Consider the following 22,656-nt stretch of genomic DNA (forward strand, 5'->3'; position numbering starts at 1 on the left):
TACTTACTACTTGTACTACTAATACTACTTCACAGTTTTTCACTTATCATGGGGCTTCAGGGTATGGATTCCCTGCGATAAATGAGAGACTACCTTATTTTGCATGGTCTTTGTCAGTTTGGCCTGCTACCAAATGCAGATGCCAAAAGGGGGGCTGAAAATGATGTAACATTATATAATATGTATTTAAGAAACAGCGCCTTTTATATCGTTGAGTTGTTTTTATGGAATGGCTGATGTCCAATATTTATCTTTATTGTTAATATCGGTCGATACCGATACCATGCCGATAATATCGTGCATCCCTACAAAAAATACACCTTTCACTTCATTATTCTTGCTGATTGTCTCGTCTGTTGGTGCTCCATCAAAATGTGTGGGTTTTAATTTTTGCAGGAGCCTTCTGCAAAGAGGCAGCGGCGAACTCTGGAGGCAGTGAACCATGTGGGCGTTGCCATCGTGTCCAGCGCCATCACCACAGTGATCTCCACTGTCCCTCTCTTCTTCTGTGTCATTGTGCCTTTCGCCAAGTTCGGTCAGATCGTGGCCATCAACACAGCTGTCTCCATCTTGTTCACCCTGTCCGTGACCTCGGCCCTCCTGGCCTGCATGGCCCCTCCTCGCTTTGACAGACACCCCGGCGCTGTGCTGAAGGCCAGCCTGGCTGTGATGGCAGCTGCAGCCATGGGAGGGGCTCTGTGTTGGGTGGGGCGACAGCTGGGTCTGCTGGCCTGGCGATCAGTCAGCACGTGAACCCTTCTGTCCATCCAGTGATGTCGGACACAATATTTGTGTTTTTTTCTTAGTTCTAAGGAAGAATATCAGATCAGGAAGTGATCTTTATAGCACAAAGATGACCAAATCATCTCAATAAATAAAAACTGTCCTTTTCAGAGTACATTTTTTTCACTTTTACCTACCAGTGGTTTCAGAGTGAGGCGCCAATCCTCACCTGCTGGATTTTTTTTACTGTATTGTGTAACTGTGACACAGTGTTCTGTTCTGTTTTGCTGTTCGTCTTGATTGAAAATCACACTTTTACTGAGTGGTGAAGAGCTGCAGACTGGCAGGTTCTGACAGGATGTGGTACTCTGATGTTTATAATGACAGGTTCTCACGTTTTCATGGTGATCTTGTGAAACATGTTCGTTTAACGCTTTGATTGTCTTGATCGTGCTCTGAATGTGATTTTCTGGCCTTCGCAGGTGCTAATGTGACCTGGCTGAACTGAAAGTGTCTTAAACAGAATGTACACTGTTTAGTTACATGTAAAACCTGATGTAAATGTCTCAGTACGTCTCACTCTGAACTAAACCTTTTGGATACTGCCAGCACAAGTACTTCTAAACCCTGTGAACACCAGTATTTTGCACAAGTTAGACCTTCTTTTAGCTGCTCAGATCTTTAGCAGCTATGAGGTCTGTTTCTTACAGTCACTGTAAATTGAAGGAATCCTATTGCCACCTCCTCAGGTGTACCCTGTGCTACATTTAAAAGCCCTCACTGTAACCCTCTCGTTCTCTCACGCTGTTTAAAGCACCACTCCAACAGCCATCAGAGGAGCTGCGCTCCAGAGATGAGAGCCATTTGTCAAACCACATAACACTATAATGGTTAGGAAGCGGGGGACCAACTCCATTACAGCGAGAGTGGTGAATTTCTGTTTTGTGTGCGTGTTACTTGTAAATGTCAAATAAAGCAGGTGAAGGAAGCCATTAGTCCTCTTTTTGTAAAAGCTATGCCCTTGTCTTTGTTAGATAACGTAGGAGGATGAAGAGCTGTCACTGTTTGCTTACAAGCACATATTTACTGTAAGAATTAGTGTCAAATCTCTGGGTGGTGGTTATTCGTTATCTATATGAAACGGCTCGGCCCGAAACACACACTACAGGGCACCTTTGTTTTATGTTGCTTATTAAAAGGTTGTTCCAGTCATAAAGTGCTTGTTTTTTATAAACCATGAGCAAATGAAAGGTGTTGCAGCAGAACAAAGCGAATGTCAGTGTCCTTTTCTATCACTGATATTTGTATTCAGATTAAGGAAGTGGATTTAATTTAAAAAAGCCAGCATCTGAACATAAAACATTCCTTCATCCTTCCAAGACCCATTTACTCAAACCATCCCGCCCAGTTAGCCACCTTGATACATTCAGCAGGATATCTACAAGGTGGAGGCACCAATTCCAGTTTTTAAAGTTTGTTGCACAACACTGCTTCACTCTTTATGCTTTTATGAAAATGTGCAGTAATGTGAACTTCCAGTGAATAATTATTGAATGAAAGAGGTCATTTGTAGAGGAATAAATACACTGATAAAGAACAAGTTCTCCTATTGCAGCAAGGACAAACGACTTATAAATGGTGAATCCAACATGATATAAGAGTTATTAAAAGGGCTTGTTTAGATCTTGTAAAGTGGGACTCTGTGTAAGAGAGCAATATCTTACCTGTTGTAGATAGCTCTTAGAACAACCTCAGTTTGGAGAAATAGATATAATTATACCCTTGTTGACAAGCTATTGGCTAGTCTGAGCGAGGTCCAGACTAAAGTGAATTGCTGACAACTACTGACTATTATTTTATAGAGAATTTTATAAACATTTTTAAAATCTTTATACCTGTCATGTTTGCACAACATGATTTTTCCAGCTGAAAAGCTATATTTCCCAGCTGCACTGAAGGTGCTAAAGCCAGCTGCTGCTTACGGTTTTTGTTTTTGTAAATAGACATAAAACTGTTTGTATTTAATCATCCTTCCATCCATTATCTTTTACCAGCTTCTTCCATTTTGGGTCACGGGGGTTGCTGGAGCCCATGTCCAGCAATCACTGTGCGAGGGACGGGGTACACCCTGGACAGGTCTCCAGTCCATCACATGGACACACAGAGACAAACGAGACAAACAACCATTCACTCTCTCACTCACACCTAGAGACAATTTAGAGTTACCAATCAGCCTAAGATGCATGTTTTTGGTCTGTGGGAGGAAACTGGAGTACCTGGAGAAAACCCACGCATGCACGGAGAGAACATGCAAACTCCACCCAGAAAGGCCCCATGACCAGGATTTGAACCAGGGACCTGCTCGCTGAGAGGCAGCAGCTCTACCAGTTGTGCCACCATGCTGCCTTTATGTACATTGCCTTGTGAAAGTATTCGCCCCCCTTGAACTTTTCAACCTTTTGCCACATTTCAGGCTTCTAACATAAAGATATAACATTTTTATTTTTTGTGAAGAATCAAAAACAAGTGGGACACAATCGTGAAGTGGAATGAAATTTATTGAATGTGTCAATTTTTTTTAACAAATAAAAAACTGAAAAGTGGGGCGTGCAATATTATTCGGCCCCCTTGCGTTGTAGCGCCGCCTTTTGCTGCAGTTCCAGCTGCAAGTCTCTTGGGGTTTGTCTCTATCAGTTTTGAACATGGAGACACTGAAATTCTGCCCATTCTTCTTTGTAAAACAGCTCGAGCTCAGTGAGGTTGGATGGAGAGAGTTTGTGAACAGCAGTCTTCAGCTCTTTCCACAGATTCTCGATTGGATTCAGGTCTGGACTTTGACTTGGCCATTCCAACACCTGGATACGTTTATTTGTGAACCATTCCATTGTAGATTTGTCTTTATGTTTTGGATCATTGTCTTGTTGAAAGATAAATCTCCGTCCCAGTCTCAGGTCTTTTGCAGACTCAAACAGGTTTTCTTCCAGAATGGTCCTGTATTTGGCTCCATCCATCTTCCCTGTCCCTGCTGACGAAAAGCAGGCCCAAACCATGATGCTGCCACCACCATGTTTGACAGTGGGGATGGTGTGTTCAGGGTGATGAGCTGTGTTGCTTTTACGCTAAACATATCGTTTTGTATTGTGGCCAAACAGTTTGATTTTGGTTTCATGTGACCAGAGCACCTTCTTCCACATGTTTGGTGTCTCCCAGGTGCTTGTGACAAACTTTAAACAACACTTTTTTATGAATATCTTTGAGAAATGGCTTTCTTCTTGTCACTCTTCCATAAAGGCCAGATTTGTGCAGTGTACGACTGATTGTTGTCCTATAGACACACTCTCCCACCTCTGCTGTAGATCTCTGCAGTTCATCCAGAGTGATCATGGGCCTCTTGGCTGCATCACTCATCAGTCTTCTCCTTGTTCCAGATGAAAGTTTAGAGGGACGGCCGGGTCTTGGTAGATTTGCAGTGGTCTGATACTCCTTCCATTTCAATATGATTGCTTGCACAGTGCTCCTTGGGATGTTTAAAGCTTGGGAAATCTTTTTGTATCCAAATCCGGCTTTAAACTTCTCCATAACAGTATCTCGGACCTGCCTGGTGTGTTCCTTGGTCTTCATGATGCTCTCTGTGCTTTGAACAGAACCCTGAGACTATCACAGAGCAGGTGCATTTATACGGAGACTTGATTACACACAGGTGGATTCTATTTATCATCATCAGTCATTTGGGACAACATTGGATCATTCATAGATCCTCACTGAACTTCTGGAGTGAGTTTGCTGCACTGAAAGTAAAGGGGCCAAATAATGTTGCACGCCCCACTTTTCAGTTTTTTATTTGTTAAAAAAAATTGACACATTCAATAAATTTCATTCCACTTCACGATTGTGTCCCACTTGCTGTTGATTCTTCACAAAAAATTAAAATTTTATATTTTTATGTTTGAAGCCTGAAATGTGGCAAAAGGTTGAAAAGTTCAAGGGGGCCAAATACTTTCGCAAGGCACTGTAACCATGTAATGTAAAATAAAAAAACTATTATAAATATGAATTCTCAGAAACCACAATGAAACGTAGATTAGAGGGTTAGGAACATTTTGGAAGTAGCTCTGCTGCTATCCTGTAAAAAAAAAAATCTTCTTTTTACAAACCTGAGCCCACTAAAGTGCTATCTACAACATGTTAGATATACTCAGCTCATAACCTCAGATTGCAAGTTTGCTTGTGGTCCCTAGAGTTACAAAAGCAAAATGGAAGGCAGAGATTTCAGTTATTAGGCTCCTCTCTCTCTTGTTGAACTTCCTGTTTCTGGCCATGACGCTGACACATTGTCTACTTTTAAGATTAGGCTTAAATCTTTCCTTTTGGATAAATCCTATAGTTAGGGTTTCCTGAGCTATCACTTGGTTATGCTGCTAAAGGCTTAGACTGCTGGAGGACAAACGGACCACATTTCTTCACTCTGCTGCTGTCTTTACTTGCTCTACCTGTTTCTATTTGTAATTATTTCTATTCTCAACGTGTTTTTTGTCTTTCCTCCAGTAGAAAGTACATCTGGACCTGCCATTCTCTGTTTGTTCGTCTCTCCTTCCCGTCCTTTCAAACCCCAGCCCGTTGAAGCAGATGGCCGCTCGTCCTGAGCCTGGTTCTGCTGGAGGTTTCTTCATGTTAAAATTGAGTTTTTCCTTTCCACTGTTGCCTTTGTGCTTGCTCAGGATGGGAGACTGCGACAAAGTGAAGATTCAACAAAGTCTGCTGGCTTCCTTTGATAGATAGCTTTTACAAATTGGCATTTTATATATATATGAATGGTTCTGTTCAGTGCCCTGAGACAAACTCTGTTGCGACTTGGAGCTATATAAATGAACTGAATTGAAACTTCCTGCAAAACCCCACTTCAGTTTTTTTTAAACTATTCCTTTAAACTTGATAGTTATTTCTCCACATTTGCTAGTCAGATTTCCACTTAAGTTACCTCCTCACCAGATTAAGCTCATCTATCCTGCACACTTTCATAAAGTGGTTTCACTACACCAGGCACAAAACACACGTGCAGGTCCAGACTAGTCCGTTGAGGAAAGCTCAGACATGCAACAAGTGTATCACACTGCAGAAATTACAAAAACAAAAAGAAAGAAAAAAAGACATTGAATGACAAATAAAAGGAGGAAGAGTGAGTGAGCAACAAACTATATTCAACATAGACCAGTGGCTATACATTAGAAGGCAACTGTGGGGCTAAATTCAACAGTACCTTTCCACCTTTAACATTATATGCATCATCACTAGAACAATAAATACCCAAGCTCATTTGGTTGTTGAGAAGTACTTCATTGTCCCAGGAAAATGTTCCTCTTTTCCCCCCAGGAGAGAATTCACTTTACATCAGAACTGTAAAACAACACTGTTGTACAACAACACTGATAGGCCATCTTTTTATTTCACCCCATGTTACAGGGCACACACATTGTTCAAGTATGCCCGAGGAACTCGATGGAGCAATGCATTAAAAACAGCTGAATAAGAAGAGATAAAAAGCATTTAAAAATAAGTGAACTGGCATTGCATTTCACAACATTTTATAAGCTCATGATTTTGGAACAATTCACTGTAAAGTGCTAACTGGTTCAAGCTAAGAAAAGCACGTTCCCTTTGAAAAAAAAAATAAAAATACAATACTTTATACATGGAGGTACAGTAATAGCCAGTCATTAGACGAGCAGTTACCAACCAGAAGACATGGACCCCATTTCTTTGTGTAGTTCTTTAATAAGATAACCGCTTCCTTAATTTCCTTGTTAATGGTAACAGTGAGATTCTTGCCACTGGTTGCCAGGACAATGCCAATTACAAATGCTGGTGTTGTTACTGTACAGTTTTCCTTCTTTCCTTGTAATTACATGCAACTGACTGACATACAGTATCAAAATCTCAAGTTGAGTCCTCTTACAAATAGAAATCCTTGAACCGTAGGGATGAGAGTTTGAGGAGAGGAGGAGAATTAGTGAGGAGCACAGGAGATGTTTCTATCCTCTTCCTCCTCTTCCTCTCCTCCCCCTGGATGTGCTGGGCTGGCCCGACAAAAGCAGGGGTCCAGCTGATGCCTGCCTTCCTACAGGTCCTGAGAATCCACTGCTTTTCTTTTTGCCTCTCATCAGAAGGAACGTTTAAAAAAAAAAAGAAGAAAACATTTGAAGGGGTCTGGGTCAATACATTCCCCACACTGTCTGACTAAAGTGGACAATCATCTTCCCACCCCAATCCTAACCATAAAAAGGTAAAAAAAAAAAACAAGGTGTACTGCAGAATGGCTTTACTCCTCACAGTCTGTGGGGGAAGCTGGAGCCCCTGGGAGCTGAGGTGCGATTGGTGGTTTTGCGGTTATTCTGTCATGTCTAATTCATCTTGGTGGCTGAAGGTTTCCGAGCGTGAGGCAGGTGTCTCCTCCCATGGTGGCCCCTCCCATGGTGGCCCCTGTCCCCTACGGGGCCCCTTCTGGCCTTTGCTAGTCACTTGCGAGAGTGCAGTGTGTCCTGAAACTTGGTGCTGGTGTAGCGGACATGAAAGCCTTTTTTGTTGATGGTGTCGTCTGAGTGGAACTTGATCACAATGGAGTCACCGGCTGAGTAGATCTCCTCTGGAGGCTGCCAGGAAGGACAAAAACAACAGGGTCACAGGCGGCTTTCTGCTCGTTGGCTTAAAAAAACAAGATTATGTCTGCTCAAAAACCAGCCTCTGCCTATTCTGTCTCAGCCAGAAGTCCAGTTTACTTTACGAGACTTTGAATTATTTCTATTTGCTAACTGCCCTTTCTATCCACCTGTGCGATGCTGCTGGAAATGTAATTTCCTTGAATTCAAAGCAATAATAACTCATAATGTTATTCACTGACTTTATATGTATGTGAATGTTTCTGTTCAGTGCCCTGAGACGACCTCTGTTGGGATTTGGCGCTTCATAAATAAACTGAATTGAATTTGAATTGAAGGCTTCGTCCCAAGGGATCAATACTAATCTAATTTAATCTAATCTAATCTAAAAGTCGGGGTTCGGTCTCACTTTTTACAGCATTTTTACTGCTCAACACTAAAGAGTAATAATAATGTTTTGTATCTCATAAACCACTGGACAGAAATGAACAAACACTCAAAGTAATCCATAAGTATATATCTCTAAAACTGAATAACCTTTGAAGTCAACCCATCTAATATGGCCGCCACAGCAAAGCCACCTTAGCAAACCTTCAAAATGATAATAACAACCAATTTTATAGATATTGAGCTTAAATAGGGTGCAGTGGTACCTGAGAGTCATTCCCAACATATTGTCCAGGTGCTACACACTGTGCAATGTCTATGCTTAAAACTTTGGCGTTAGCTGTCAATACCAAAACTTCGTCTGTTAGCAAAATATTTCATGAACCATTGGACAAAATTCAGCAAATCTCTCAAAACACTGAATACAGTAGTCCCTTGCTACTTCGCGGTTCGACTTTCGCAGACTCGCTCTTTTGTGTTTTTCAAAGTAAAATTGGATATGACACAATTGGCTGATTGATGGATGAGCCATGGATTGTTAATTTAAAATAAATTATTTTTAATGATTTAGCACCATGTGTGCAGCCCACAGGTGCAGGGAGAAGCTTCCTCCACTCTCTACCACACACACATTTCTCCTCTGGCTGAAGCAGCTTTGTTTAACCCTTTGCTGTCCAGATGCACCAATCGACTTTTGTCTTCCAACTTAAAATTCAAAGTATGTCACATCGTAAAAATCATCATAATCACAAAATATAAAAGTGTTATGTTATTTTTAATTATTTTAGAACTTCTATGTTCAATAGATACAGTGTAATTGATCAAGAAGTGCATTTCTGCTCCGTGCTGCATCTGCTGCGTGAAGGGTTAACGCTTTGATGTCCTGCTGCACTTCTCTTCTCTACAATTTAAATTTAAATACTGTCATATTTTAAATAAATAATCTGTTCATTTAAATTACAGTATTTAAATTGTTAATTTAAACAGAAGGAGGGAGATTTGGAGTGAAACTTGAACTTAAGACTACTGTATTCCTACTTTACGATTTTTCACTTATCATGGGGGGTGTGGTCCCCTAAACCCCATGATAAACGAGGGACTACTGTATAGTCATTAGTATTTGTAGTCGACCCAGTTCAAAATGGCAACTTGGAAATGTGGGCTGGTGTTGTGCCAAAAATCGATTGGCTGCCAAATGGCGGCCGCAGGAGTGTTTTGTTTGTGCGAATTTATAGCAAAGGTGTGTCTCAGTCTCTCTTTTGCTTAATAAATGCACTTTGAAGGTCAAATTATCTGCATTTCAAAAGCCAGTTCACAGAAGCGGGTAAGCACAGAGGGATGAATCGCTGTGCATTTCTTTGAAATTTAACAAGATAACCACCTAAAACAATTATTTGTTTGCTCAACATTATAGTAAAGTTGAGTCTCAGTTGAACTTTTACTTAATAAATGCACGTCAATGATCAAATTAGCTGTATTTCGCTGGGGCGATGCAGAGAAATGAAGCTGATTTGACGGTTGCTCCAGGCAGATGACGGTGGCAGAATATGGCAAGCCGATTGTGTCATTAATAGCCACTTTTACCTACTACGCGATACAACAGCATGCCATAATACTCGAGTGCCATCTAGCGGCTGAAAATGGTGATGTTTAACTTTTTCAGTCAGAATGAATAAAAACGATCATATCTCAGCCAAAAACTGGTTTATAAATATGGGAAAAAATACACAAATATGTTGCTTCGGCCTATAAGTTGCAGGGAATGCAAATTGTGCAAAAAAAACTGTAACCTATACTATAAAAAAATATGGTAATCTGTGTTAAGCTAACACAAAAATTAGCTTTAACTTGGTCAGTATTTACATATATGAGCTAGTTTTAATGTGGTAGCAGCTGAGAGTCATCCACAACACGATGTCTGAGTGCTAACACGTCCTACATGATCTCACGAGATCACAATGTCAGAAAAAAATCAAGATTGTACCAAAACGTCTCCAGCTCTGTTTTTTTCTCAGGATAAGACATTCTGAGTTTAAAGCCTTGTTATAAAAGGCGGCTGGCAGTATGCATCCTTTCAAGGATTTCCAAACCTTTAATTCTGCACAAGAGCCTTGCTCACATTGTAAAACTAAATAAATGATAAACGTGTCTAGCATGTTACATATCTCAACTCTGTCTGCAGCCAAACTGTTTTCAGCAGAACCATTAAAAAGTTACCCACAAAAACATTCAACTTGAACTTTCTCTTTGTCACAGTACAGCAAAATTAATTAAAACCACCACTTTGAAAAATAATTAATTGGTGGAGGTGCTCGTCAGGCTCTTTTGTGTCTGATATATATATTTATATATTGTAAAAAAAAAAAAAAAAAAAAAAAACGCTGCAACGGCAGAACGGCAGCAACTGACTGTAAAAGCAGCAGAGCGCTGATTAAAGCTGCCATTCAGCAGGAATAATATTCTATATCTACAATGGCCCATTACTCTTGGGAAAGGAATTTAAGACGAAAAGAAAGGAGACCCAGAAACTATTTGCTATATTACAGAGAAAAGGCCTGCGGCTAAAAGAAAAGCCTCCCCACACCATAATGAGTTCCCACTCCACTTTGGATTGAATGGTGTCACTTCATTTCAACTAGTTTTATAAAAAGAAACTTAATTCTGGTGCTGCTCTCAGGGGGAACGATGGTGTTATGTCCCCTCCAGCAGAGGATTCATAGGACGAGCGATGAGGAAGAAGTTGATTCTTATCAGTTAAGTGCGTAGATAAAGTCGAGCTCTTCTTCGACCTGAAGCAACTTGTCTTTATTTTCCCTGTCGGCTTAATTGCTCCAGACTCCAGCTGGAATATTTAAAATCTTGTGCCAGAATATGAAGATTTATCAACAGTTTCTATCTGTGTGTGTCAAACTACACCCAACATTGCTTCTTTTTTCTTAAATCTCAGGAACGTTAAACGATTAAGCTGCAGGATGGAGTTCACATAAAAGTCGAATATTAATCCTAAAGCCTGAATACGCACATTACACTGAAAATGAATCTAAATAATATTGATGAAAAGAAGCTTTTTGGTTTTGTTTACCCCTGAGCCACAGTAACGTCCAAGTCGTGGAGACTTCGTGTCGGCCCCGTCAAAAAGCTCCATGTAGTCGTAGCCACAGTCTGCCTCCTCTTCGATCTCAAAGGTCTGGAAGATGAGCTCCACCCCGTAGCCTTTCTCTGCTGAAATCACCCACTGACAGTCAGACGCTCCGGGATAGTTATTGTCCCCGAACTGGGCGTGGGAGAACAGGTCCTTGGTTTTGACTTCAGCCTTTAGTTGACCTCCACACTCTGGACAGAAACAAAACAAAGGTCAAGTTTGGCATAAAAAAAAGTACAACAAACTTTACCAAGAGGAGAAGTTAACTCTTACCAGCAGAATGCGAAGCCTCGAAGCCCTTTTTCTGTACAGAGTTGTCAGAGAAAAATCGAATGAACAGCTTGTTGCCGCTGGATATGATAGGCGGGGGTTTCTTGGAGCCACAGAAGCGACCCAAGGTGGACGCCTTTCCATCACGACCGTCGTAAATCTCTATGTGGTCATAAGCGCATTCAAGATGTGCCTCCATGTCGATCTCATTGAAGGCCTGACACAAAAAACAACACAAGGAGTGAGGACTGATCGTAAAGGCTTCATGGCTGGACAAGACAACTTGCATTGCTAATTTTAAATTTTAGGGTAGTTATTAGGGATGTACGATATTATCGGCATGTATCGGTATCGGACGATATTAGCATTAAATTTCAAAATCGGACAATCCATTAAAATAACTTGCCAATATAAAAGGCGCTGTTTTTGCCTCCAGCAGGAGTACAACGTAATGACGCTGCAGCGGCAGCACAATGTGATGACGTCACGTGTGCCTACCTGATCTCACGGCAGAGAGGAAAATTCAAAATGTCGACAGTGTGGAAGTTTTATCTTTTGTTGGTGAGGATGTCAGATTCTGAAGATTTATGGACTACGTTGAGCCTCGCTACATCGTCTACAGTCGGAGATATTTTTCCGACGTAACGTTTTCAGAGTTACAAGCCGTCATTTCCGACGTCACTGAGAAGCTGATATCCGATAGCACGACTTGTTGGGTGAGTTTTACCACAGACATTTGGACGTCGTGTTAGCCCCGTTAGCATCATTAGTCTTACGGCACAATGGATAGACAAAAACTTTGATCTTAAAAAGTCTGTCCTTCATGCACAAGAGTGCAGAGGATCCCACACTGCAGCTAGGAACCTGGAACAAGCCTCCACAAGTGAGACAGCATCGCAGGTGACTAATGCTAATAAACAACATTTAACTCTTTTCATTTAACACAAGTTAAAGTGCTATGCATATCATATGGCTGTTACTGAATACATGTCACCAGCTCTTACAGATGTTGCACAATTTTCGTAGCAAATAAGCCTAAATAAGAGGGCTATGTTCTGACAAAGGAACATATAAAAAATATCAGTATCGGTTATCGGCCAAATAAGTTTTAACATATTGGCATATTGGACATAGGCCAAAAATCCAATATCGTGCATCCATAGTAGTTATCATTTAGCACATATTTAATATGAATCTATTTGTAGCACAGTGAAGGAAAAATGCAGAGAGCGACAGAAGAGGGAGCCACACATCATCGATAGGAAAAGCATCACAGATTCTTCCACGGCACAGTAAACACAGATGTCCTTATCACACCTTCAAATCACACACAAATACTCGTGAGCGTCGAGAGCATTTATTCTGAGAGCAGCAGGAGGTGGAGGCACGTACGATTTTGATGCGGTGGCCCGGAGTGGTGGTGAGAGCCCAGCTGCATGCTTTCTTACTGGGGTATTTATCTGGCCAGTTAGGACTGGTAATGACACCGTTCACACTATTCACAGTATGGTCACAGCCCGCTATTGAAAAAAAAAAAAAAACATAGACAAAGCTCCAGTTTGGTTTTTGACACACATTAGCAGTAACAGGAGTAAAACTGTAACCACAGAGAGGAAACACAGTCTGTGCTGGAGTACCTTCTTTACAGTCGTGCTTATTTTCGTGCAGCACAAAACCACTCCGACACTGACAGCTGTAGCTCCCAAAGGTGTTGACACACTCGTGCTGACAGCCGCCATTCTCCTTCGAGCACTCGTCTTTGTCTGAAGGAGACAAAAAGAGACGACAGCACTTGAACGCTTCGAAGATTGGCAGTGACGGAGTAAAAAAAAAATTATAGGTATTTATAGTGAGAAGATTCACCTGAGAAGAACTGCGCTTTGAATCCCTTTTTGGACACAGTGTTGTCCGATTTGAACTCAATACGCATGTTGTTGTACTGGGAAGTGATCGCCTCTGGTTTCTCCGCTCCACAGAACTTCCCGTGCAGCCGTGAGTCGGCTGAGAGCCCGCTGCGCACCTCCACATAGTCGTACTTACACACCTGAGCAGAGATATTAAACACGGACGGGGCAGAGATGTTGGGTTTGGATTTAATAATGCTGCAACAGGACTGCAGAGAGATGCAGCGCTGTGACAGAGAGCCAACCAATCAGTACAAAAAAACTCTTCTCACATCATTGCCCTCAGTCTCAAAGACGTCGAAGAGCAGAGTGATGCGGTACTGCGTGGGGGCAACCAGCTGCCAGATGCAGTTCTTGTTTGGAGGGTACTCTCTGGGCCACCCAGGACTTGTGATGGAGCCGTTCAGTTTGGTGATGAAGCCTCCGCAGGCGGCTGGACCGAACACATAAAACAGAAGGAAACAAGACAGGAAGTTATGATATGAAGCATTAAACTGCCTCTGTCGGGCAAAAGAAGAAAGAAAATTAACTGTCTGGCCTTCCTGTACAGGTTATTCTTCAGCTGATCAGTTTTCAGCCGATAACTCTTTGAGAATCAACTTGTTGGTGCTAAAATACCAGCTTTTGTTAGGCAAACTACAGAACGTGGAACAAGTTGTATTTTTGTGCTCAAAAAGTGTGAAAATATAGCCAAATAATAAAAAAAATAAAAAGATATTCAGAAAGTCTAGAGAGCTATTGACTAAGACCACTGTAAAAGATTTCAAGAAAGTCTGGCTCCTTGGAAGCGACACATAAAAAAATCTTAGGGAAGACTTAAAACTTTTGCACAGCACCACATGCATGCACCAGAAGATGGAGTTACGTTTGACTTTCTCCGGGGGTAGATACGGTGCAGATTGTAAAGTAGCACTTAGGTTGCTAAAAAAACCAACCTATAATTTGAGCCAGAAATAAAGCTTGCGTTGTTCTGTCACAAATCTCTAAAAGACAGTCCCCAGCAGCACCGCCCGCTCAGCTGGCATCTTTTCAGGACGATTACGAAAGACTGTACGTTTTGTATTTGGGTGGCTAACTGTGTAAAGTGCTTTAGGATGTAAATGACATGGTGAGCAGCGCTGGTGACTGTCCTCCCTGTACTTACCCTCGCAGCTGCGCTTGTCAGCAGCCAACTCATAGCCCGGGTCACAAGCGCACTTGTAGCTGCCCAGCGTGTTTACACAGCGTTGCTCACAGCGACCGTTGTCCGGATTGGAGCACTCGTCCGTCTCTGAAAACACAGATATGTTAGAGACCTTTAGGCTGGCCCCTCTGGTTCAATGGCTCACAAGAGAAGCCCTCAAAGCCACAGTGGAGCCAGGCAAAGCCGGACTCACAGACCAAGGTACAAGCAGAACAAATATGAGATTCCTGGAAACATGTCAGCTTATACAGATGTTGACTTTGTTGTTTTTTACTAAAAGTTATCAGCCTTTAACCTCTCACCTTTGAAGAAATTGGCAGCGAAGCCTGCCTTATTGACAGAGCCATCTGAAACAAATTTCATCCACAGATGGTTGGAGCTGGTTTTAATGTCGTCCGGCTTGTCGTATCCGCAGAAGCGGCCCAGAAGAGGGCTGTTTTCAGAGAGCCCGTCGCGCACCTCCAAGTAGTCATACGCACAGCTGTCATGTCGCTCAATCTGAAGAGACCAAGGAGATGGTTTGGAATTGTAATAAACAAACCACAAACAGAAAACGAGTTTGATTTGGGAAAATAAAAATAAAAAAGACCTCAAAAGACTGGAATGTCAGTCCCACATGAAAGCCCTGACTGACAGAAACCTTCCATATGCACACTTTGTTGGGCCTGTAGTCATCGGGGTAGTTGGGGGACTGAATCTGGCCGTTGTCCTTCTTCACCTCACCACCACAGATGGCTGCATGCAAACGATAAAGAACAAAGCTGAGCTCCTTTGATAGCAGTATAATCAATAACGCGTGTCTGGAAAAAACGTGTCCTATGAGTTGATTCGCTGATTTATGCAAATGCCTGCACACATATGTACACATCGTTCCTTTTGAAGGATGTGAAAACAGCAGAGCTGACTGTGAAGAGAAGCCAAAATCTGATTCATGCAGCGGTAAGACCCTGACACATCAGCAGCGGAGGGGCCAAAAAATGTGTGTGTTGCTCCAGCTTCGGAGCACATTGTTGGATGTATGACTGGCAGGAAGTTCATTCAGCTGAGCAACATACAGGGAATGGGCGCTTACCCTCGTAAACAGCGGAGAAACCTTTCCCCACCCAGTTGCTGCTGCTGCGAAACTCGATCCACAGCCGGCTGTCGGTGGAGATGATCGGCTCAGGCAGCTTATCGCCGCAAAAACGACCTGGGTCACAGGTCAAAAACCAAAAAATGTAAATGCAGATTACATCACCATGACACCTGCAACAACTTAAATTCATCTACAGGCTCACAGAAATGAATTATGAGAAGATTAAACTGGAAGTGACAAGCTTTCTCAGTTATATACAAACTAGACAATAATTTAATGAGAATATTAGAAGCAGGTGATTTTATCAACTCTGCAACAAACAGAAGGATCTTCTAGTTTCTAATCATTTTAATGATTTGATAGTTTCTGTCCTGAATCTGTGTTCTGCAGCTAAAACTGACCTTTGAGAGGTGCCTTCCTCCAGTATCCATCTCTGATCTCAACATGGTCGTACCAACATAAATGACTCCTGTACAGATCCATGGAGGTGAAGTTCAAAATGATCTGCCAAACCAAGACAGTTTGATTACTGAGACAGCAAGGGTCAAAGGTCACACACTACTGATGCTCTCAGCCTGTGACATATTAATCAATACAAAATACATATCAATGTACATGAATGTGAATACAAAAAATAACTATTTTTGAACTTCAGCCTCATGAAACATTTTCTGTATTTATTTTTTTATTTTTTTCTGCCGCTCTCTTCTTCAGGGGTCACCACAGTGAACTAACTCGCACGAAGACTTGACAATTATTTTTACACTGGATGTCCTTCCTGACACAACCACAGAGCACCGAGCTACCACAGTCCTCTGTGTGGAGCAGAGAGCTGACATCTAAGGTGCCCAGAGGAGCAGATGGTGGGGGTTAAGGGCCTTGCTCAAGGGCCCAGAGCGAGGCAAATGAGGGTGGAGGCAGGTGTGGGTGCTTCACCTATCCCACCCACATTTTGACGTTGTCGGTACCGGGAGCTGAACCAGCGATCTTCCGATCACAGAGCCACCTTCTCAAACCTCTGCGCCACCACTCCTGCATTTATTTATAGGCCTCCCAAATTAATTCAAATTATTGGCAAAAGGTTCAAAACGTTTTCTATCACAGAAACAAATGTTCCTGTAAGATTCTCCACAGACACAACTTTTTTCAGAAATCCATCCATCCATCATCTTTACCCGCTTCTTCCTTTTCAGGTCACGGGGGTCACTGGTGCCCATGTCCAGCAATCACGTTGTGAGAGGCGGGGGACGCCCTGGACAGGTCCAAGTCCATCACATTTATCAGAAATCAAACTGATATATTAATAGTTGTATCTTCACCATCCTTTATATTCAAGATGTTTGTTCTGTGCAGTCTTAATGTTCATATCTTGCTCATAGCCAGAGCTTTTGAGCTGAAACTAAAATATTTTGTGATATTTTGATATTAAATAACCAGAATTTATGCAAGACCAGGTTTAAAACCCTGAAAGGTGTTATAGTTGATATGTCTAACACCACTACTGCTTTATCAGGAAACATATTTAGGAAATGTAATAGTTTGTTTTTTACTTTTACAAATGTTCCTATAAAATTTACAGTCAAATTAAAATAAAAAAGAAAGAGGCATCGACTACATTTAGTAAAAAATGGCCTTAAAATTCATTTGCTGGACAGAGGTTTAAGTTTGCAGGAAATTACATGATTTCATGTAAGAAACTCCATGAATAAATTATTGGAGCTGGTTGCATATCATTCACCACCTTTTAAACAAGAGTTTTAACCTAAGACCATCTTATTTTGAAAATTGATGGGACTTATAGACTTTGGGCTCAGCCATCTTGAATTGGGTTGAATTCAAAAGTAAACTAGTTGTAGAAGTACGTGCAATGATTACTCTTTGAGAGCTTCGTTAAAATCCACCTGGTGGTTAATCACATATTTTGCTAACAGACTTGACTCAATCAGTTCATGCTGAAGTTGTAAACAAAGCTCAAAGTGTTAAATAAATAAAGATCCTTGAATCTTTAAAACATGTCCAATCTCTTAACACTTGAGTATTCATTGGGTATATCAATTACTACCACACCAAGTTATCTGCAAAACTGTATAAAAGTTATAAAGCTACTTTAGGTATAAGCAGTCAGCGCTCCTTGTTTTCAGGAAGCTCAAACTTGATTTGGCGTTCCCTCCACGTGGTTGTACCTTTTCCCCGGGCGTGACTGAGATTCTCCAGATGCAGTGCATGTAGGCCGAGTATCCGTTTGGGAAGCCAGGAGAGGAGAAGTTCCCGTTGCTGTCCTGCAGACTGTCCCCGCATTCTGCACGTGAACACACACACACACATCTGAGCCATACATGACACTGCCAAACCTTTGTCCAGCTCGACAAACCCACAGCTCTGAAACAGCCTCATCCCTCATGACGCTGCAGGCTGGAGCTCTAACCCCGGACGTGAAGCAAAGGGCAGACCTTTAGTGTTTAAAACACACATCTGCTGATAATATTACCCACATCCCTGCGCCTCGCCTGCTCCCTCCCTCCCTCCACCTCCCACCCACTCCACCAGATGATTACACAAAGGAGCGGAGAGGGTCAGACGCCTTCTACGAGCATCCCCTGAAAATAAACCTGGCGCTCTATAAATAACGCAGCCTCCTGGAGAACGTGATGCATTATGTACGTGTTGCCAGCAGGGAAAAAATAGACAAATAAAGAAAAGAAGGCAGCTCTCCTAGTTTGACTGTAAAAACTTAGGCTTTCGAGTGTGCAAGGACTGGTTGTAAACAGGATTACACACCTTCACGGGGGGGCTCCTGCCAAGTTGGGGATAGATGTGTTTAATTAAGTCACAGAGGAAATAAAAAAGCATCTTCAGCTGTTCGTCTTGCATTCACAATTATCGCCGTGTTGTTTTTACCTTAGGAGTAAAGGAAATATCTTTTCAAGCCGTTTGTCTTCACTGCTCTGTGCGTGCATGTGTGCGTGCATGTACTGTATGTGTGAGAGCAGCAAAGAAGTGAGCACAGCTACCAGAAGTCTGCCAATCCTGAAGCAAAAACCACACCAGGGATGACAAACACTCTGAGGAATGCTGCACAAAGTGGAGATCTGTGACTTTAAGGTTTTTTTTTTCCCCCCTCCAACAACATGTGCCACATCATCCACTTTTCCTCGAGAGGCCGGCAAACGATGTAAAAGACAGGACGCTCGCACAGACAGACAGACCCACTGGCTGGAAAAACTTTATAGCTCACTGAGCGAGTCCACTTCTGGTGACCCCCACCAGTTCAAATGTGAAGCTCAGCTGCCGTGACTCATCGTCTTCAGTGCACGTGTTGTTTGTGCATATTCTGTTTACTTCAACACAAAATCTCCTCCCTTTTTGTCTTTGAAGGCCTATACTTACAGTACCCCCCCCCCAAAAAAAAAAAACAGCTTATGCAGAACAAACATGAATCGTTGTCTCCCAAGGATCCTTTAAACAGTTCTTATCAGAAGACAAATTGTTCTTTAGCATCTATCTGGGAAGGAGCGATGAAGACTCCCCCTCTTGGTGTTGTGTTTACACCCCTCCCTGTCTGAGAGACTACAACGCTGCAGCCAAGGCGGCAAACTCCTCAATAGTGGATGAGCACAGGAAGAGCAGACTTCTCTCTGAGGATTAGGCTGGAGGCACGTGCACATAATAAAAATAAAACAGAGCACACAGCAGACGGGGTCTGTCATTGTGGTCTTACTGGAGCATTTGTAGAGTTTGCGTGCCTGAGCAATATCCCCTTTGCTGAGTCTGGTTCTCTGGCCAATGGGTGGTCGCACTCCGTTCACGTCGTAACGTGGCAGGATGGTGTCCAGGAAGATGCCTCTGGTGTTCACAGAGAGAATGTTGTTAGTGTTGCATGAAAACCCAGAGGGCGTGCACACATCGTTCAAAGCATGCATGCACACAACAGAACCTGTTCGCTGGAGGATTAAATGATTTACAATCTGCAATTAAATCGTCGTTATTATGATCATGAATAACTGTTAAAGGATTTGCATTACAAACAACGTCCTCCTACACAACAGAAGCACGGAGAACGTTCTCATTTTAATTTAGGTTAGTATAAAAATACTTCTAAACATTAGTGTGTACTTTGTGACATGAGCATCAGATCTCTACAGAAACGTGTCACATAGTTTTAATTCCTTCTGTGGTTTAGAGGTGTGGGCAAATACATGAGACGATCAGAAATTATGTTTTCATGCAGAAAAAACACAAACAAACAAAAACTCAAGACTTGTTGTTTGTTAGTTTGAACTTTTACAAACTCCTTGAAGTTTTCAGATTGAGTCCGTTTGTTTTTGGGTTGCTCACATAATGTGACATAATGTGACCAGAAAAGTTGTAAACTCAGGTTTAGGCCAAAATCAGAAGTAGTTTAGAAAAATGTGTTTTAGTCCTGCAAAGATATAAAAGGATTATTAAAGGCACAGACACACAAACATTATTAAGTTTTTTGTGCTTTATTTGTTTATCTGTCTTTTCAATTTCATTGCAAAAGGAAAATGAAATAAAGTGACTTTTGCACTTTTTATTCTCTTGTTCTCTCGATAACCAGCGTGTCGTTTTATGGATCTGCACCAAGCAAGCAATGGAAAAAGAGAGGAAGTGAATAAACACTTCAACATGCACCTTTTTATGCACATACATAGCAAATGGTTTAAAGTTTTTAATCAGTATTTTTGCACGCGTTTGTTTTATTTGTAGATGTGGATTTGAAAGAGCTGCCTCTGTGTTTGTACGGTTAACATATATCTGATTGTTTTGAAAACGGCAGCAAAACGTTAACTACCGGTAAATCACCATAAAATGTCTAAGTACTCTATGTGTGCGGTTTTCAGGCTATAATAATCTTTTCAAGATAAGACCACATCTTTGAGTTAAAGAGCATGCACCCACGTGGACCAAAGGGTGATGAAACAAAAGTCTCTATGAAGTAAAGTGCTATATGTTGTCATCACGTTCCCATACAATGACAAAATTAGTTCTCTGGATTTAACCCATTGCACCTGAGATACACCCAGGTGGAGTGGTGGACAGCTATGTAAGCGCCCAGGGAGCAATTAGGGATTAGGTGTCTTGCTCAGAGACACCACAACATGTGGGAATGGCTGGGGATTGAGACTGGGACTTCTGGGTCCCGAGTCAGCTGCCCTGCCTCTACCCCATCCCGGCCCCTGTGAAATCTCTCTTCTAGAGATAACCTGTTGATGAAGCATTGTGGTAAACATGTTTTTTTACATGCGTAACTGTGATATTTCTTGTGTTATTTAAGTCTACGTGTGTTTTTTAAATTGATAAAAACAATTGGCCTGAGCTGGGTGTACTGATCACACTTTGTCCAAAGTGAAAACACTAAAATGGATCAGGTGTTGGAAATATTAAAATGACATAGAAGAGCAGAAAAGTTAGCACAAAAGGTTCCTCTTCCTCGTTTTGCCTTATTTGACACTTTGTTACTTTATCGTCTTCATTTTTCTAAGTATTGGTACGGAACTGGCTGGCTCCTTGGCCGTTTCCATGGTGACATGCCTACCACCGCCAGGCATGTGCAAACAGAGCAGCCTGAGCTAACAGTTTAGACTCTGCTGCTGCCTGTATGCTGGTTAAAAAAATGATGCCACTCAAACCAGTGTCAGAAGAGACAAAAGACACCCAGGCCGCTCTATATTTGAGTTGGCACTGGTCCACGCACCCATCTTTAAGAAATATCTCTAGAGCAAAGGATGGGGGCAAAGCAGGGCTGTGGGTCGAGTGAAACAACCCTGAAAAAACAAGACGCGTGAGATCAGCCGTGCTTGTCCCCAGGAGACACAGCAAAACATCAAGACGAGCCATGAAATTTTCCCAACAACAGCCGCGGCAAAGGCCCTGGCTTCCCACGGTGATTTACTGTAAAACACACAGCCAGCACAGTGACTACCAACAGGGCGACAAAGAATGACACTGTCACAGGTAAATCAGCTAAAAGAAGTGTCCTGAATGACCTGCGAAAAGCTAAAACAGTGTCAGCCATTTTATTTCTGAGAGGTCTTCTTGGTCAACACGGATCTGTGAGTGAGGATGGGATGGACAGGAACTCTCAACAGGACGGATTACCCCACAAAACAACAAAAAAAGATGGCGCTGCTCCATTGTGCAGCAAGCTGCACTGAAAACCTTAAAGATTAGGAGGTTAAATCCAGATCATGGAGCATGTGTGGCAACATTCAAGTGTGCTGAACTGATTAACTCAATATGAGGTCAAATGTTCCTTTAAAACCACCCAACAACAAAAAGATAGGTTGCAGATTATCTTAATCATACCAGATGTTGCTCGGTTTCTGTCTGGTCCTTCGTTAATCTGTATGCAATTAAAAAATAAATCAAATTTAAAGCAACATTTCACCTCTTTTCTTTGCGAGCTTCATTTTCAACCTGCAGTTTGGGCGCACGGAGCCAGACAGGAATTTCTGTATGTTGGCTTCCATCCAGCCTCAGCGTCTGTTTGGACAAAGATTCCCTCTCTGCTTCCCAGAAGCTGTTCGCCACAAGAGCACAGCAGCAGATCAGGGGGCTACGCTCAGAGGGTAAACCAGGAGACCCAGCCATGTGGAATATACATGCAGCTGACAGAGAGGACCAACAGCTGGCTCTTATATCAGACGGAGGAAGGAACGATCATTCTGGACAGATGTTTTTTTTAATTACATGTGCCCCAAGATGACATTTCTACTGTAAGGTAGAACCTGTAATGATGACGTGGCTGCTCATGCAGCTGCTAATGTTGAATAAAGCTGCAAATGGAAAACAGACTTCTGAGTCAGAAGTGAAACAAACACATGCAGCATTGTACTCAGCTGAAAAGTGGCTTTGTGAAAACTTCACTTCAATCAAGTGTTTAGGTGCAAAGATCACGTGTAGCACTTAAAGAATGGCTCAGATCTTTTGAAGTGGGGTTCTGAGGAAAGGTTACGAACAACAATATCTTACCTGCTGTAGATAGCGCTTTGAAATCTAACCATTTTTCAAGCTAGTCTGAGCAGAGCCAAGATAACGGATTCCTTATGTTTTTAAACAAATATGAAAGTGTTTCGTAAAAACAGTATTTCTTAAACTTTTTCATCTTCATACTTGCATTGCAGTTATTTATACTAAACACCTATACGGTAATCTGGAAGAGTACTCCCAGCAGCAGCTAGCTGTATCGCTTCTGATGCAGCGTGGGAAATTTATTGCAGAAATAACATAACATTCCTGTCAAAAGTTGCCAGTTAAAGCAACTTTTATAAGAGTGTACACTACACACTATATATATA

At 42.0% G+C, this 22,656-nt stretch overlaps 4 protein-coding genes across 4 annotated transcripts in view; 1 reads left to right on the forward strand and 3 right to left on the reverse strand.

Moving 5' to 3' along the window:
• The window catches only part of disp3 (dispatched RND transporter family member 3), a 20,945-nt gene extending 19,979 nt beyond the window's left edge, over nucleotides 1-966 (forward strand). The window contains exon 23 of the mRNA XM_037681106.1: nucleotides 397-966. Within this exon, the coding sequence (XP_037537034.1) occupies nucleotides 397-753 (357 nt within the window). The 3' untranslated portion in view covers nucleotides 754-966. The remainder of the gene's footprint in view (nucleotides 1-396) is intronic.
• The window catches only part of acsl2 (acyl-CoA synthetase long chain family member 2), a 180,440-nt gene that overhangs the window by 87,657 nt on the left and 70,127 nt on the right, over nucleotides 1-22,656 (reverse strand). The window lies entirely within an intron of this gene.
• Nucleotides 1-22,656, reverse strand: part of prkg1l (protein kinase cGMP-dependent 1, like) — a 155,914-nt gene that overhangs the window by 52,037 nt on the left and 81,221 nt on the right. The window lies entirely within an intron of this gene.
• Nucleotides 6,476-22,656, reverse strand: part of bmp1a (bone morphogenetic protein 1a) — a 51,493-nt gene continuing 35,312 nt past the window's right edge. The window contains exons 7-20 of the mRNA XM_037681108.1: nucleotides 19,056-19,180; nucleotides 17,521-17,636; nucleotides 15,739-15,841; nucleotides 15,335-15,451; nucleotides 14,852-14,997; nucleotides 14,565-14,760; nucleotides 14,224-14,349; nucleotides 13,352-13,512; nucleotides 13,039-13,219; nucleotides 12,813-12,938; nucleotides 12,568-12,695; nucleotides 11,179-11,392; nucleotides 10,846-11,096; nucleotides 6,476-7,370 (exon numbers count right to left, since the gene is read on the reverse strand). Coding sequence (XP_037537036.1) covers nucleotides 7,236-7,370; nucleotides 10,846-11,096; nucleotides 11,179-11,392; nucleotides 12,568-12,695; nucleotides 12,813-12,938; nucleotides 13,039-13,219; nucleotides 13,352-13,512; nucleotides 14,224-14,349; nucleotides 14,565-14,760; nucleotides 14,852-14,997; nucleotides 15,335-15,451; nucleotides 15,739-15,841; nucleotides 17,521-17,636; nucleotides 19,056-19,180 — 2,125 coding nt within the window. The 3' untranslated portion in view covers nucleotides 6,476-7,235. The remainder of the gene's footprint in view (nucleotides 7,371-10,845; nucleotides 11,097-11,178; nucleotides 11,393-12,567; nucleotides 12,696-12,812; nucleotides 12,939-13,038; nucleotides 13,220-13,351; nucleotides 13,513-14,223; nucleotides 14,350-14,564; nucleotides 14,761-14,851; nucleotides 14,998-15,334; nucleotides 15,452-15,738; nucleotides 15,842-17,520; nucleotides 17,637-19,055; nucleotides 19,181-22,656) is intronic.

This window comes from Nematolebias whitei, chromosome 8 (assembly GCF_014905685.2).
Source record: "Nematolebias whitei isolate Nwh7 chromosome 8, NemWhi1, whole genome shotgun sequence".
NCBI lineage: Eukaryota > Metazoa > Chordata > Actinopteri > Cyprinodontiformes > Rivulidae > Nematolebias > Nematolebias whitei.